The 15,221-nt window shown below is 42.3% G+C and overlaps 1 protein-coding gene across 1 annotated transcript; it reads left to right on the forward strand.

Annotated features, from left to right (window-relative positions):
• The first annotated feature begins 6,843 nt into the window (after positions 1 to 6,843).
• On the forward strand, positions 6,844 to 14,056 carry LOC104955182 (forkhead box protein J3-like). Its single transcript, XM_010782428.1, has 2 exons — positions 6,844 to 7,312; positions 13,780 to 14,056. The coding sequence occupies exons 1-2, from the start codon at positions 6,953 to 6,955 to the stop codon at positions 13,825 to 13,827; spliced, it is 408 nt and encodes a 135-aa protein (XP_010780730.1). The 5' UTR covers positions 6,844 to 6,952; the 3' UTR covers positions 13,828 to 14,056.
• Positions 14,057 to 15,221: the final 1,165 nt, after the last annotated feature.

Consider the following 15,221-nt stretch of genomic DNA (forward strand, 5'->3'; position numbering starts at 1 on the left):
GAGGAAGACTATATCACAAACATATACTGAGGATTGCCTCCAGGTTGGTCACTGCACATCTGGATCATTCACTTCACACTGAGCACTTTTTTTTTACAATGTCTTAAGCAACACAAGAATACTACAAAAGGTTGTCATGTACGTATGGCTTAGCCAATGTGTTTACTTTTTTTTGTATTGTTTTGTTTTTGTAAATCAAATAATCAATATAACATTTACTATGTTACTGAAAGTTTAACAATGGTACATTAAAAAAACTAAAATCTAGTGTTTTAAGATGATTGTATTTAGGACTAAACAACATAATCAAATCACCACAAAGCATAATATTGAACATACATTGATAAAATATCTGCATTTACTTAAGTAGAGTTTTTACATGGTTAAGTGATTCAAGTGTAAAAAAAAAAGGTGGCCTGGCTTCGTGTTAGGAATGATCTACAAAACAATTTTAAGCTATTTAAATATCTTTTAAAAAAGAGGAACCACAAACTAACGGTAGATAATATTCGTTTAAGGTTACAAATAAATGATTAGTGTCTCAAAGTAAACAACTAATCCCAGTCAATGCAAAGCAGCAGCAGTGGGAGGGTGCTATGGGAACCTGGCAGGTACTTTAAGGGCCATTTGACTTATTGATCACAGGGGACATTGGTAAATAAAAATAGCTCTGGCTGCTCAATGAGATCAAATTTACAAATATTTTGAAAAATTCAAAAAATATTAAATAATTAATCAAATTCACAAACGAAATAAGGAACTGTGAATCATTCATGGCTGTAAAGATTTGGAGTTGTCTCTCTGCATATTCATATGGCTTGTAATATATTCTTTTTGTGTGAATCCATAAGTAATGTTGTCTTCTCACTGTCTGCCCAGAAGGATTTACAGCCCAACAAAAGTTAAGTCCCTGAACTAAGCAAGCTGATGTATGGCAACAAAATGTACAGTTTATATACTGTATACATATTTTTACATTTTCGAAAAAGATGAAGATATCTGTTTGAATACATAATAGAATCGAAAGATGTTCGCTGCCTCCTGGTTTCTGTGCAGTTTTCCAGAGGTCATAGGGTTGCCATTTATCATTTAAAGAAAAAACGAAATGTTACAGCTTTTTTACAAACCAATTGCTTTCAGTTGCTCTGCTGAAAATGTTAGTCTGTGTTAGCCTCAGTGTTGATCCTTGCAAACAGACCGACTATAGGCTCACCTTTTCATACCTCCTCCATTATACAGAATCTGTGTTTAACCTTGGAAAGAAGATCTGTTTACTTAAGGACTTGTCAAGTAAGATTATGCTTTTAGCAAACACCCACTCTATTCAGTTGTATGGATTGATGCCTGCGAGCATCTCTGTCTTCTTCTGTTTGTCGTGAACACTCCCGCCAGAGCGCTGTAGCTAAACCTACAGTAGGAGGTGAGGATGAGGTCTCGTATGCTTCAGCTAGAAAAAGCCCTCTAATTTGCTTTGCAATTATCAGGCCTGTACAATGGCACTAGGTCAACAGGTCATCTTCATTACCTCGGGTCATATCAATTATCAGCTGTTTAAATCATCATTAGGAAAAAGTGATTATAGGAATGACCCGATATTAGAAGTAATTACCTGACCCCTGCTATTGTGTGGGTGTAAAACCCTTTATCCCAAATCAGCTGTCTCTTATTTGTTGGTTTACCTATAAACTCACAGCAAACTCCTTCATCTTGAGGCTGGGATGGCGGAACAATTTTGACAACGCATTAGAGTATTCTTACTCTCCTTTTAAGTACCCTTTAAGTTCTCTGAGTGCTCCCAGTCAGTGTAATTTGTGTCTTGTCCCCAGGAAAATACACACAATTTGGATTCAAATGCAGCAAATCCTTTTATCTTGTCAAAATCCTCTTTGATTCTTTTAGGAAAGCGTTGCTATGATTTGAAAGAGCAAGATGTAAAAAATAAAATGGGGGATGATCACTTTGAAAAGGCTGTCGTTTGGATTGAACTCGGCAGTGGGGCTGCCAGCAACAAGAGTCCAGTGCAAAGCGTCCTGATGTAAAGCCTCGGTCTTACACATGCTCAGCGCTGTTGCACTCTCCTGGTTATGTTTTAATGAGCAACAATTGTGAGCCAATTTGCATGTAAAACAATGTTATTATAAACAAGCATCAAAAAGCTGTAATACTTCTAAAACATGTAAATGACTCTCCATTATAAAGTGCAACAAAACCTAAGCCATGCCTTGGAGCCAGGGCCTCTAGGTTTTTGATGCTCGTTTCCATTATTAATGCTATTCGCAAGCCAAACTTTTTAGGTTGGGCGCTTTAATCTATTTTTGCTGTAAATTAATGAATTTTTAAAGAGGACTAGTCCTTGCTGAATAGAGCTGGATGTGGGAATGTGGTTTGAGTCGCGGTGACGCAGTGCTGTAGCCTCCTTTACTGTGCAAAGCATGAGTTCACAAACAGCATCTCGTCTCTCTCTTGGGACCGATCGTTGGGGGAGTTTGCCGAAATGCTGCACGCCTATGTTTTATTTATGACAAAAAATGCCTTTTTAACTTTGCCGTTGTCAGAATCTGGAATTGTTATAGCTTTTTCTAGTTTGGCAGTGGTAAGTCCTCTGGGTCGCTAACTCCCTCTACCTTGGCAGATGTTTTCAGGTGTTGTATTCTGTGTGGGCTTAGCGAGTTAAATATTTTATTCTAAGCCTTAAGGAATTCATTGGAACCTTCGGATTTGTCTTTCCTTCTTTCAATCAGAAGTTCTTTCAGACCTGACAGAAGCTGTGTTAATCAGCACGTTATGTTTTCATTTGAGATGCACTTGATTGACTTGGGCCAGCGATCAGTATTCAGAAACCTCTGATTAAAGCGGGTTGCACTGTCAGGGATAAATGATCTCCCTCTTTCTGAATCTCTTTTTTTTCCCCCTTACTTTTTCCTTTCAAGGATTAGTTTTCTTGACCACTCGCTTTAAGGAGTAAGGCCACTAAATCTCAGTTTGAAACGGTGCATTACATCGATGCCTCTCCAGGTCTCCTTTGAGAATAAGTACACACTACAGTATCAAGCGATAATTGCTTAACCCAGCTCCATTGAGAGATGAGTAAGCATCCTCCATAAGGGCAGCTGATTTGCCTTGATATCTTATAATTGAACCTTTTCAGGGGTATGCTTTCTGGCTCTGAAGCCGAAAGTAATTAAGACTTTCAATACCGCTTTTTGGACCTTTCCCCCTTCGTCTGAAAGGCCCACACTCTTCGACATGACAGCGCTCAGTATGCCTACAGACTTTCTTTTGACACATTAGCATTACCGTTGCCAAGGCAGTTCTTCCAAGAAACCCCCTCTGCTCGGCACGCTCCGGGTGGGTATTTTGTCATTACTTCATTTTCCTCTGAAAATATTTTGATGCCTCTTTCTTTTGGCTCCCTCCCTCACCCATCCCCCGTCACTCCATTCAAAGTTCTCTATTAAAATGCAGAACTGTAAAGCCTCTCTCCGTCTAAAAGCCTGCTAGCAGCGGGAGACGGTTAGCTGTTAGTGATGCATACAGCTGAGTGAGTGCATCACAGCTACAAAGTCTAATGGGTGAATATATTCAATCACATACAGACCCTCAACTCTTTTTAAAGGGACAATGTTCCCAGTCATGAAAGCTCCTTCCACAGTGCAGAGAGTGATGTATTAAAATTCTTTGCATGAAAAAGATTTCTTGTTCATAATCGTCCAAATCCTTGCTCTTCTTTTTATACTCATGCTTGTAATCTTTTATGGAAGTGCCAGGTACTAACTTTCAACTTTCAAGATGCCAAAGTTAACTTTTAACAGGAATTTTTTTTTTAAATCTGTAAATAGAAATCTGTGATGCCACATGTTATTTTTTGCCCAATTTTGAACCGCTTTTGATACTTACTAATGTCAGCCAAATGTTTATCTCTGAAAATGTATGTTGCCATGCATATTTATGCGACAAGCATTCAAACTATTTAATCAAACGCTCCTAATCCTGTATGATCGGTTGCCAGAATATCCCCTCTTCGCTACCTTTATTTTCTATTCAATTACATCTCTTTGAAATCTGTCTAGTTGGTTACGTTTTTGATGTTTTGAGTATGTGCAGGAATTGTTATTTTGGTGTCTGTTTGAGCCTGCAATTATTGCATTACAATGAGTTCTCTCCTGCCCTGCAGCTTTCAGGAAATTAACTCTCAATTAAACTGTTCAGTTTTATTTCACAACAATCAGTTAATCATATCTTTGAAAACACACACATGTTTTACTCATAACATAATTTAATTGTAAAAGTATAGTGTTTAAAGTGACTTCCATTAGTTACAGGATAAAATATGACATAAAAGGCCCTTCAGGTTTGAATCTGCACCTGAGGAGGATATAGTCATCTCATGCTGCGTAAGAGAAGTGAGTCTACTACTCAAATATACTGTATGAATGTTATCAGTCCAGATGTTGTGAACATCTACAAAGACCAACATCGACTGAAAGGTTAATTTCCTCCTTAATACATACTGCTGTTTCAGTACTCTTAGATGATCATGAACAATTACCTGAGATGAGAATGTAATACTCACCATCTACGCCTGCAGAACAATGCGTACATTTTGAAAACTGATAGCTCTAAGATAAGCAGAGATGTAAGCTGTCTCCTCTGCGTTGATCATTTCCCTCCCCTGATACCGTGTGGGCCTCTGAGGCTTCTGTGAAACACGGCGGATATCAGAGACAAAAGGCACAGTGCTGAGGTGAGCCCAGTCACTGTGGGACCAGTTGACTGAGTCGACTAGGTAATTGGTTGCGTCTACCCGCTCAGCAGGGCCCCTCTCCCCAGAAGCCAAGTCATGCCCCTCCTCTTCCCTCTCCGCTCTCTTCTATTACTCATCATCCTCACCCGGCTAGCGGTGCGAAGCTACACCGTGCCACCGTGCAGCCTGCCCACGCTCCAAAACTTATCTACAACAACAGCCACGGCAGCACAGCAGGTCAGGGCTTGTGGCAGGCTGATTTGCAGCTTGAGCCTCCTTTTAATGAGGGGAAAATAAGTACGTGTTGTTCTGTGTCTTGTGTCACCACCCCCATTCCCACCTACCCACTACAACTAGCAATGCTACCTTCCCTACAGCGAAAACACGAAAAGAGAAAAAAAAGGTGCACTAATTAAGATGGCTTCCTGGGATTTGGAAGAGGGGGTTGGCTCTGGCTTCTCCCACAGTGGCAGGGCCTTGAGGAGGAGATGGGGGGGTGGTGTTGTGCATGAGTCCTCATCGGGCATATCTCTGCTCGGTTTCCTTCACATAGTCCCACTGCCTGGTTTGTTTGGCTTGATGAGTCTGCTGCTAAACATTTGTTTTTTCTGCTTGTAATTAAGCGAGGTTTTTACAGGAGCTGCTGAGTACTTCCCTTCCTCATCCTGGCGTATTGGGCTCCCCGGGGGATTGGTGGAAAGAGAGAGAGGGGTTTGTGTTGCTCTTGGTAGGCAGGCTCATTGAAGTTCTCCCACCTTGATTATATACAGTGAGCCTGAATGGAAAATGCGTGGGCTCTTTGTTGTTCAAGGACATGGGAAGGTTAGTGCATGGGATGGCAGACAAAGGTTTAGATGAAGATTTCTCTGTCCTTAGGCTGAATCCATCCATCCAGCCTCTGCTAAGTGTTCACTGGCATTTGCCCACTCCTATCTCGTTCGTAAACCCTGTAGGTTCACCTGCATTTCCCAGAATGCAGAGCGATTATCTTCCAAAAACACAAAGCTCTAACGAGGCAATTTTCTTTGTTAATCATGGAGTGAAAGCAACATCTTCACTCCATGATGAGTAACAGTTACATGACATTCTCAGTCCAGTAGTGACAAAGCTACAAATGTTCTGTGACTGACTTGAGTACAGAACAATGGGTGAGTAATTTTTCTCTCGTCTTAGTTTTTTATTTTTTTCTGAATCATCATGCTTGAAGAAAAAACACAAAAACGTTCCTTCTCTACTTGCAGAAGACTCATTTTTCAAGTTCCGCGCCGCTCTAAAAATAGCTACCAAATTAAAAACTTGGGGCTTCTTGAGTTTTTTTTTCATTGTTTGTGTCTGTCTGAACAGGATCTGAGACGCAGGGGGAGTAGGGTGGGTGGGCATGCACTTGACAGGAGAGTGAAGCACGTTGAGAGTCAGAGAATGGGAAGACGTGTGTTGGGGGGTTACACAGAGAAGGAAAGGGGACGAGCTTTCGGCTCCTCTAGAGTCTAGAGTGCTGGAATTCCTCCTTAGCTGTTCCCCCCCATTTGGCAGGCACTTGTGAAAACAATTCCCCAGCTTTTAGTCACTCTGCAGATCCAATTGCCATTTCCACTTTGGAGAGAACGAGAGTGAGAGGCAATCCAGATAGACAGAACACAGACCGAGAAAGAGAGGAGAGTTTTAATCGGGTTGGACAGATGCCGAGGCCAGTTGAGCGCTTGTGCGATATTAATATCTTATGAAGGCTGTCTGGCAGTGCAAGCTCACCGTCTTGTGTGGTTTTGTGTTTGTGCGTTGCAGCAGCAGCCATTGCAGTGGCTAAATGAAGAACTTGTGAACATGCACGAGGGAAGGACTCCACCTTTCACTTCGGTCACTTTTTGATTCAAGTTTGATTCTTATCCATAGCTCACCTTGCAGATCAGTTTAATGTGCAGTGTTAAAGACCAAGTGATGAACATGCCACAATGTTTAGTTTTCCATTATACAAAGCTTCACTGTATGTGTAAAATAATATGCAAGTTAACATCTGTGTGTCTCTGCCAAGTGTGCTTTCTGCTCTGGCTAAAGGAGATGAATAGAGGTAGTAAACAAACCTCCTGCTCTTCCAGACTTGAGCCACGGTTGCTGCACAGAACCCATTCAGTGAGCCTGCAGGAGATCCTCCACACGCCACGTCGCTGAGCCTCCACCCCTTCCCTTTGGACCCCAAGACCTACAAGCACCATGACCTCTGAGCTGGAGAGCAGCCTGACCTCCATGGACTGGCTCCCCCAGCTCAGCATGAGGGCAGCCATCCAGAAGGCAGACGCTGGACACCACCACGGCCACCACCATGGACACCATCACCACGGCCACCATCACGGGCACGGACCTGGAAAGAAAATTGTGCATCTGGACCCGGGAACCACGCTGGACCAGGAGGAGGCTGCTCAGCACAGAGACGGTAAACCGCCCTACAGCTACGCCAGTCTGATCACCTTCGCAATCAACGGCTCACCACGCAAACGGATGACCCTCAGCGAGATCTACCAGTGGATCTGTGACAACTTCCCCTACTACAAAGAAGCAGGAAGCGGCTGGAAGGTAAGGGCAGACACAAAACATACACTTTGTAATATACATTTTGGATTTTTAGGGTTAAGATTTATAGCTGGGTTCATTTCTGTGTGTCAACATACCTGATGAGTCCAAATGGATCAGAGTGCACTCCAGGCCTTAATAATTGCGCAAGTAGTAACTAGCTTATTTCAAGGTTTATGCATTTAACTGGCAATCACATACAAAATAAGCCTTTGAATGACTTATTTTTTATAATAATTTCATTGTTACGTCTGGGGGGGATAACAATTCTGAAAATAAACAATAAACAAATGTTTTGTTCTGGGGAATTAATGACTGTGGTCTTGTGTCGCGAAACCCCTACCACTACCCAACCCAAAAACAAACAAGCAGAGGTCTGAACCAAACCATGGATTGGGAGAATCACCTCACTGCCAATGTCATATTAATAATTCCATTAACTCAACGTAGTAGCTCCGAATGAGGACCTTCCATTTTTGAGTCAGGAACTGTTGAAAAGATAAGTGGGCAACAATTTTGCTCAAACATTCCCTCCCAACAAAAAATGATCTACATTTTAAGTTATTTATAACCTACAAATGTTGGGAGCTAAACCTGGATTTGGATTCAACAAGCGGATATGTTCCTCAACCGATCAAATGCTTTTAAACCTCAAATCTATTGCTAGTGCTCAAACTTCACAAATCTGACACAGCGCTAAGAGCACAGAAACCTTTTACTGAACCAGGAGTGATTGACAGATGCGTTTGGTCTCATTCAGACGACATTATTAAATCCTTATGTAAATGCAGCTATGCAAATCCTGCCTAATATGAGCAGAGAGGTGGCTGTGTTATTGGAGACGAATGAATAGATCCCTAGGTTGTGTCTTGGGGATTCTCTACCTTATTAGTGAAGAAGCGAATGGATATAGTCCTTCCACTGACACATTGGAAAAGGCTGTCTGCAAACTATCAACCTATTCATCTCTCTGAGAGCGGGGACATTTGTCTTCTACTCATTATTTCTCTCTCTTTCACTTTCTATCTTCATCTCCCAAGCATGTGCACCCCACCAACCCTCTTCCTCTATCTTAGTCACTCCTCTTCTCTCTTCTTCTTTCCCTTTCACCAACCTGTGTTTGTTCCCCGTCTATAATCTTCAACACACCATTCCCTGAGCAGGGATGCATGCCAGAAACAGAGACAAAAAGGTTATGATAGACGCCATGTTGTGCTGGCAGAGCTTCTTACCTGCATGTAGGATTCAATCAATTCATTTTCTGTTTGCAGAGAGAGGATAGGGGTTATTAAGACCATTCAGGCTCTCTCTCGCTGCAGCTCATGCCTGCCTTCTCCCGTCGGCTGTATTTGGATACCAGGATGTTTTAGTATCCCATAATTACACCTCAGTCTAGATCCATTGATTTGTGTGTGTGGCTGCATTCAAGTAGGATCATTAAAGCACTGTTCTGATGCTGCTGTGGTTATATTTTTCACATGTTCTGGCATTTTTCCATGCTATCGGTGCAGGGAGTTTGTTGAAGGATACATAACCCAAAGTTGTGTTTCTTTCCTAATAGGTTAGGGCCATTTACACAAAGCACGATAATGTTCTTGTCAGTATTTTACAGAATGTTTTTCAAAGCACAGCACTTTGAGACTCTGTTTCAACAGAAACCTTTTCACAACCACTTACCTGTGCTAGAGCTGACATTTTAGAAGCATGTTGAGTAACAAATCAAGCAGTACAGCACAGGTCCCATTTCTGTGTAAGTGTTTGAGAGAAGGCTCTACACTTGTGCTTCCTGGATGACCCGATTCTGAACAGGGGGCTTGTTTTATACCAGCCGTGGCCCACCGTCACAGGGAAAGTTACATAAGTCATTCCAGTTCAGGTGATTGCTGTCAGCTGCACACAGTGACGCAGACTCAAAGATTGTCTGGCTGCCACGTTCGGCAGACATAGTACACACGTTGAAATTAGTTTTCTCTGAATGTGCCGACTCGAGGAGAACACTCGAGCTTTCAGGAAACGCCTCATACCTGGTCCGTCGCTCCTGCCTTCTCCTTCACCCTCTGTGCACACATACGTGCCCACACGAGCTCGTACACACACAGAAAGACTCCCACTCAGGTAGGCAGTGAACGTGTGCAGTCTGCAGATTACATGCGAGGAGCTCAGCAGGAGAGGAGATGGGGGGGGGCGGCGGAGAAGAGAGAGGAGACTGTCAGAGAGCAGAGGAGAGTTTTACTACCCAGCACACGCACGCCGTCTGCTCTGTATGATAATGTGAGAGCACAGGAACGGCGGAGTTGAAACCAGGACACACACACACACACACACACACACACACACACACACACACACACACACACACACACACACACACACACACACTAGCATCCATCCTTAGAAATCACACGATAACGTACGCTGGTTGAACAGCACATGCTTGTTGTACATGTTGCATGGTGAAGCGTTCTACCCACAGACACACACTCACACTTTCCAAGGTCATGAGATGTTTGTGTCTTAGCTGAAAATGAATATGGAAAGCTCTTTTCATCTTAAGAGTTATAATGGGAACCTTCCTCCAGAGCGGTGGAGGAGGTTAAGAAAGCAAAAACAAAAAAAGAACATCAAATTAAAACGCACACAAATGCATAAGGGCAATTCTGTTTTTGGAACATCTTTAGGTCCCTTAAATGCATCTGGCTTTGCTTTCTTTTCAAGGAAAACAAATGTAGATACAGTGTACTGGAGTAGAATGCTAACAGCTTTGCACGAGGCTGCGTCATTGCCCCGTTATTTGTCATCACTGGAACAGCATTATCTTTACCTCTCTCTCTGACTCTGTCCTACACTGTGCTCCGCTCTACTTTCTCATGCCCTCCGCAGCCCTTCACACCCTCGTGTCCCTCCACTTTAGGGTCCACCTGTACCCCAACTCATAGGGAGAAGCAGCGGGAGGCCAAAGCTTTCTGTCTTTGTTTGTTTTGTGTCAATTTGTTTGAGATTAAATTGGGGTTTTGAGATTTTCTGAAGTGCATTCAGAAACTCCGAAAATGACCTTGATCACGTCCTACAATATTTGTGATTAAGGTCTTGTGTTTTGCCTTAATTATCTTTCCATTTACAGAATGTTACTTTAAAACATATTTGTTTGACATTTTGTAGACAAATTAATGATTTTTTTTTTATGAAAGAAAAAGTAGATCAACACAACTGTATCTGTATTCTATGCTGCTCTATTCTATCCAGGCTTAATATAATGATGGGAAATGTTGTTTTTAAAGCTCACCTTACCATTATATTATTATTATTGAAATGTGAAGGTCTTGCCATTATTTACCGCTTGAGAAATGCAGTCTCTAGACCTGTATCTTCTCAACATGGCTTTATGCAGTCTGTGCTGACTAAACTGCTCTCCTGCGACCCCCCGTCGCCTCAGGCTAGCTCCCATGCAGCCAGGCTAATTGCCTGCGAATTAGCCTGGCCTAATGTGGCGCTGTAAAGGGCAGCGCTACCGCCATGGCCTTTGGCCTTTGGCTGAACACCACATGTCACAGACAATCACCTGATATGAACCAGCACTGGGCCATTATTCTGGCTCCCATCCTCTCCTGCGTGCTCTGTGGGAGATATGCGACTGAGCTCAGCAGAGATCGGTGCGCTGTGTCAAGTGTACTTGCATATGTGGAGAAAGGCTGTTGGGAGTAGCTGCACTGAGACTGCTGAGCTTGTTTCCTAAGAGCAGAACTGAAATCACTGCAGCATTGTGCTTGATGTGAATCAGCTTAGTGACAATGTGTAGGCAGTGTTTGTCTGTACATCTGCAGTGCTTAGTGTTGGGGAACATGTGTGGCTCTGTGCACAACACGGTCTGTATGTGTGTGCAGCTGCTTACATGTGCCTGTGTTTCCCTGAGTCATTTTGGGTAAAGGAGAATCAGTGGTGTGTTTGTTTTATTGAGTTTCACCTCTGACCCTGTTTGACCCCCTCGTCACTAGGTAACAGACATACACAACTGTTACATGTACCCCAGTGCTCCCAGTTTACATGTCATGTCAGACCAATCTGCTGTCCAGATGTTTGTCTCAAAGTCTACCTCTTGAAACATGGGTCAGACATGTTGGAATCTGATGGTAACAAAAGAAAATGTGTGAAGTGTTTAAACCAACACACGATTAAAGGACATTTAAAAAAATAGTAGAAGAAAGAAAATACACAGATTTTCTCAACAGTATTTCACAGTTAGGCATACTTGCAAAAATTGCAGTTTTGTTACGAGGTAGCATAAAGACATATTGAGATGGATTCTTCAAAATACAAATCTTATGAAACTTTTTTTTTTAAATCATTTTTTAAAATCATATAATATCTCATTAGCATACAAGACTAATGTCTAGATGTATAACTGTCTTCATACCAAGGCTTAAACAACACATTTAGTATTATTCCCCATTCTGCTGGAAGTAAAAACCAAACTGTGAAACAATGTAATGACATTTCCGAAAGGAGCAATATGTACCAGGGGCACATTTCTTCACCTGTATTTTTAATACAAACTGTTGCTATTGTTTAAAGAACAAATTGAGATTATCAGCAGAGTTTCATTTATATGCTCCCCCCCCCATACACGCACGCACGCACATGTTTATACACACACAGCACACGTACATTCATCTATTAGCTTGTGTGTGTGTGTAACGCTGCTAAAGCTTTTAATTACATACTAATCACTAATAGCAGTCTCAGTATTAAATTCTTAATTAAAAGCGAGGAATTTCTTTTGCTATCTCCTCGAGGATTTGGCACCTATCCAGCAGCGCATTTCCCTCTAACCAGCCAGGCCTGTAGCTCTCCATATGGCTAATAATAGGCTTAAGGCTGCTTTCCGTCGCACTCAGGAATGCAACAATTATACCACAGAATGAGCTTATTTGTTATTCTCTGGGTTTGTACCCCGCAAGGAGATGTGGGCCTGTCTTTTGTCAGCTCCTAAATAGAGTTTCATGGAACTAAAGAGGATACCGTTGATGTTTGACAAAGTCTGAAGCCTGGCTCAAGTGTTTTGATTTGCTTTTTGAGAAAGGGCAGTCGGATAAATGGACACTGGTATCATCAGTCGATGTTCACTGAAGTATAAGACCGAGTCTGAATCAAAACTTATATTGTCTGTGATTTTTTTTGTTTGTAGCTATTCAACTCTTTCTCTATGACTGCCGTGCATCCACACTACTGTGGCGTGATCTGAAAGCACACTTTGGATGTTGAAACGACATGCCTCCGCACTAACAATTTGAGTTTGATGTGCTAGTTATCACTGTATACACTGAACCAAAAGAAAATGGCTCTAAGTATCATCCTCTTTGCGTCACAGCAAACACCTGCTAAGCTTTGTGAAGGACGCACCCTCGTTACTTTTCTGATGGGGTTTTAACCCTCAAAACTCAACATTAGTTCATATTTACAGAATTTTCTGAATTTTCTTTTTTTAGACGGACAAGTGATTTTAAATAAAGAGTCGATTACTGTAGCATGTTCTTCAATTAATCAAAAATGAACAAGAATAGAAAAAAGGAGGCTGTCTAACATTATTGGATGCAAAGGGTAACCAGGGCCCTCCGTCCTCCTTCCCCTCCATCCTCTTTCTCTGCTCACTCGCCTCCTCTCCTGGAAAGCCGCTGACAAAAGCTGTCACTTCGCCACATCGCTCTGCTCGACACAACCAGCCACAGAAAGTGTGCCAGCATGACCTCTCGCTGCTCTGCAACCTAGTTTGGTGTCTGTTTTTATTTCTGAAACGCTATATTAAAATAACAGCTGAAAGCGTTTGTCTTTCTACATTTGTTGTAGAAAGAGCAACAACTGATGAAAAGAGAGGATAAAGTAATGTCAAAATATGTAAAAAAATATGTAGCATGATAGTTATTTTCTATATTCTTTGCTTTTTAATTGTTAAAGGCGGGATAGTTTTACCTTCTCATGCCTCTGATAACTATTTAAATGAAAGTCTGAGACCAGCTTATGGTGTGAATGCTCATGACAGGAAATGACTTGAGAGCGGTGGGAATAGTCTTCCTGAACTGCGACCACCAAAGCCATTCTGCACAGCCCTGCAAGCTGAAATAGGGTGTTTACCTTAATGACGTGTTGGGGGTGCGCTGGTCTTTTCAGAAAAGCCTGTCGCATGCAGCTCTTCATTCAACAGCTCACTGCTTCTGCTTCTACTTTGCATTGTAAACAAAGCTTTGTTAACTTTGTGATAAACACTGCATCAATCATGGAAAATTAGAATGTCATAGAGTTAATAGTCGATGCTGAAACAAAATATTGCAGCCATAACTTTTTTAATGTGAAGCCGCAGCAGTAAATGTTCAGTTTTCATCAGCAGTGAGTTGCACAGCTTCGATAGCAGTCAGTACATGTCATGTAAAAGCTGATATCGGACAAAACAAGATTTTTAACGCACAACTCTTTTCTAGGCGCCCTTACAGACACGTGTTGATCTGCACACGATGCAGCCTGTTTGAGTGGGAGTTGACCGTTCAGAGTTGGCTGCGGTCAACCCTGCTCGCCGGTCAGACCATTGTGAGGAAGCAGTGGAAATGCATGTGTTCATGACGTGGCCCGATGCAATACCTAAAGCAGACAGACCCAGGCCTGTTGTAATGCACAACACATGACTGCTGTGCAATGGTTTAGTTTATTTAAGACACATATTGCTGTAGCAGAACCTGCTGTTTGGAATTATATACTGAATTTAAATAAACACCCATTGTTTTGGAGCTTTTACCTGTCTTTATCTCCAGAGACCACAGCAACCCGTCTTCCACCTTGTCTGAGATTTATTTGTGGCAGACACACACACACACACACACACACACACACACACACACACACACACACACACACACACACACACTTTCACTCTATACCTTTTGGCTGCAAAAAATCACTGTAAGTATGTACTGATACTATGCACACACATATTCACACAGATAAACAGGTTTTTTGTATAACTGCTCACAGGCCCATGAAGAGGTGCACTCACCTGGCTACACATACTGTAGTTTGGCGCAGGTGCATGCAAAACTGAAATGCTCACAGTCTCACACACACACACACACACACACACACACACACACACACACACACACACACACACACTCTATCCTATAGTTGTGTTGTGTTGAAGTACTTCAGTGAGGGAGTGAAGAGGGCGGGGGAATGGTCCATCAAATGAAATGAATATGTATTAGATAGGGTTTGAAGTAGTGACTTGTATTCAACGCTGCATTCTCACGGAGCGTCTGTCACACCGTCACCATCAGGATATAATAAGGCATCTCAATGATGCTCAGAACCCAGGAGACTTTCACATCTAAGACACCTGTCCGTATGCGCCCGTACCCCCACTCCCAGCCGACTCCAGCTCTTTACTTCTTTGTGCCTCTTTCACCCCCCTCCTACCTCCCAGCTCCTTCTCCTCTGCCTTCCCTTCAAACTTACCCACATATTACCCTCTCTTTATGCACTGTATGGGTTCAGCTGAAAGTTAATAAAAATATCCTCCATCTCTCTCCTCTCTTGCTATATTCTCTTTTCCTCTCTGTTTCTGCATCTCTAATTCTGTCTGTGGGCGCACAAGGACTATCTTTATGACACCACAATGCATTCATCCTGAAGGGCATGGGAAGCTCCTGAATACTGCTGCGTGGGTGTTCAGCTGTGTGTTCACATAGAGCTCCATATAGGCCCTCAACAGGTTAATTTCATGGCTATCAAACCTAATGCTCTCTGACCTTAGCTTCCCTGCAGACAGTTGAGCAGGGATTTACACAAGCACATACATGAAGGGTTCATATCTCACGTTTTAAATACAGAGACCCTCAAGATTTCTGTTAAAGATTGCTAGAACACATTA

This window comes from Notothenia coriiceps, unplaced genomic scaffold, assembly GCF_000735185.1.
Source record: "Notothenia coriiceps isolate Sejong01 unplaced genomic scaffold, NC01 NC01_scaffold00024667, whole genome shotgun sequence".
Taxonomy (NCBI): domain Eukaryota; kingdom Metazoa; phylum Chordata; class Actinopteri; order Perciformes; family Nototheniidae; genus Notothenia; species Notothenia coriiceps.

What these genes read in the sequence shown, in the direction of transcription:
- LOC104955182 (XM_010782428.1), top strand. Translation starts at nt 6,953, where the DNA reads ATGACCTCTGAGCTGGAGAGCAGCCTGACCTCCATGGACTGGCTCCCC. An exon ending in AAGCAGGAAGCGGCTGGAAG is followed by an intron (nt 7,313 to 13,779) that starts GTAAGGGCAGAC and finishes ACTCTTTTCTAG; the next exon opens with GCGCCCTTACAGACACGTGT.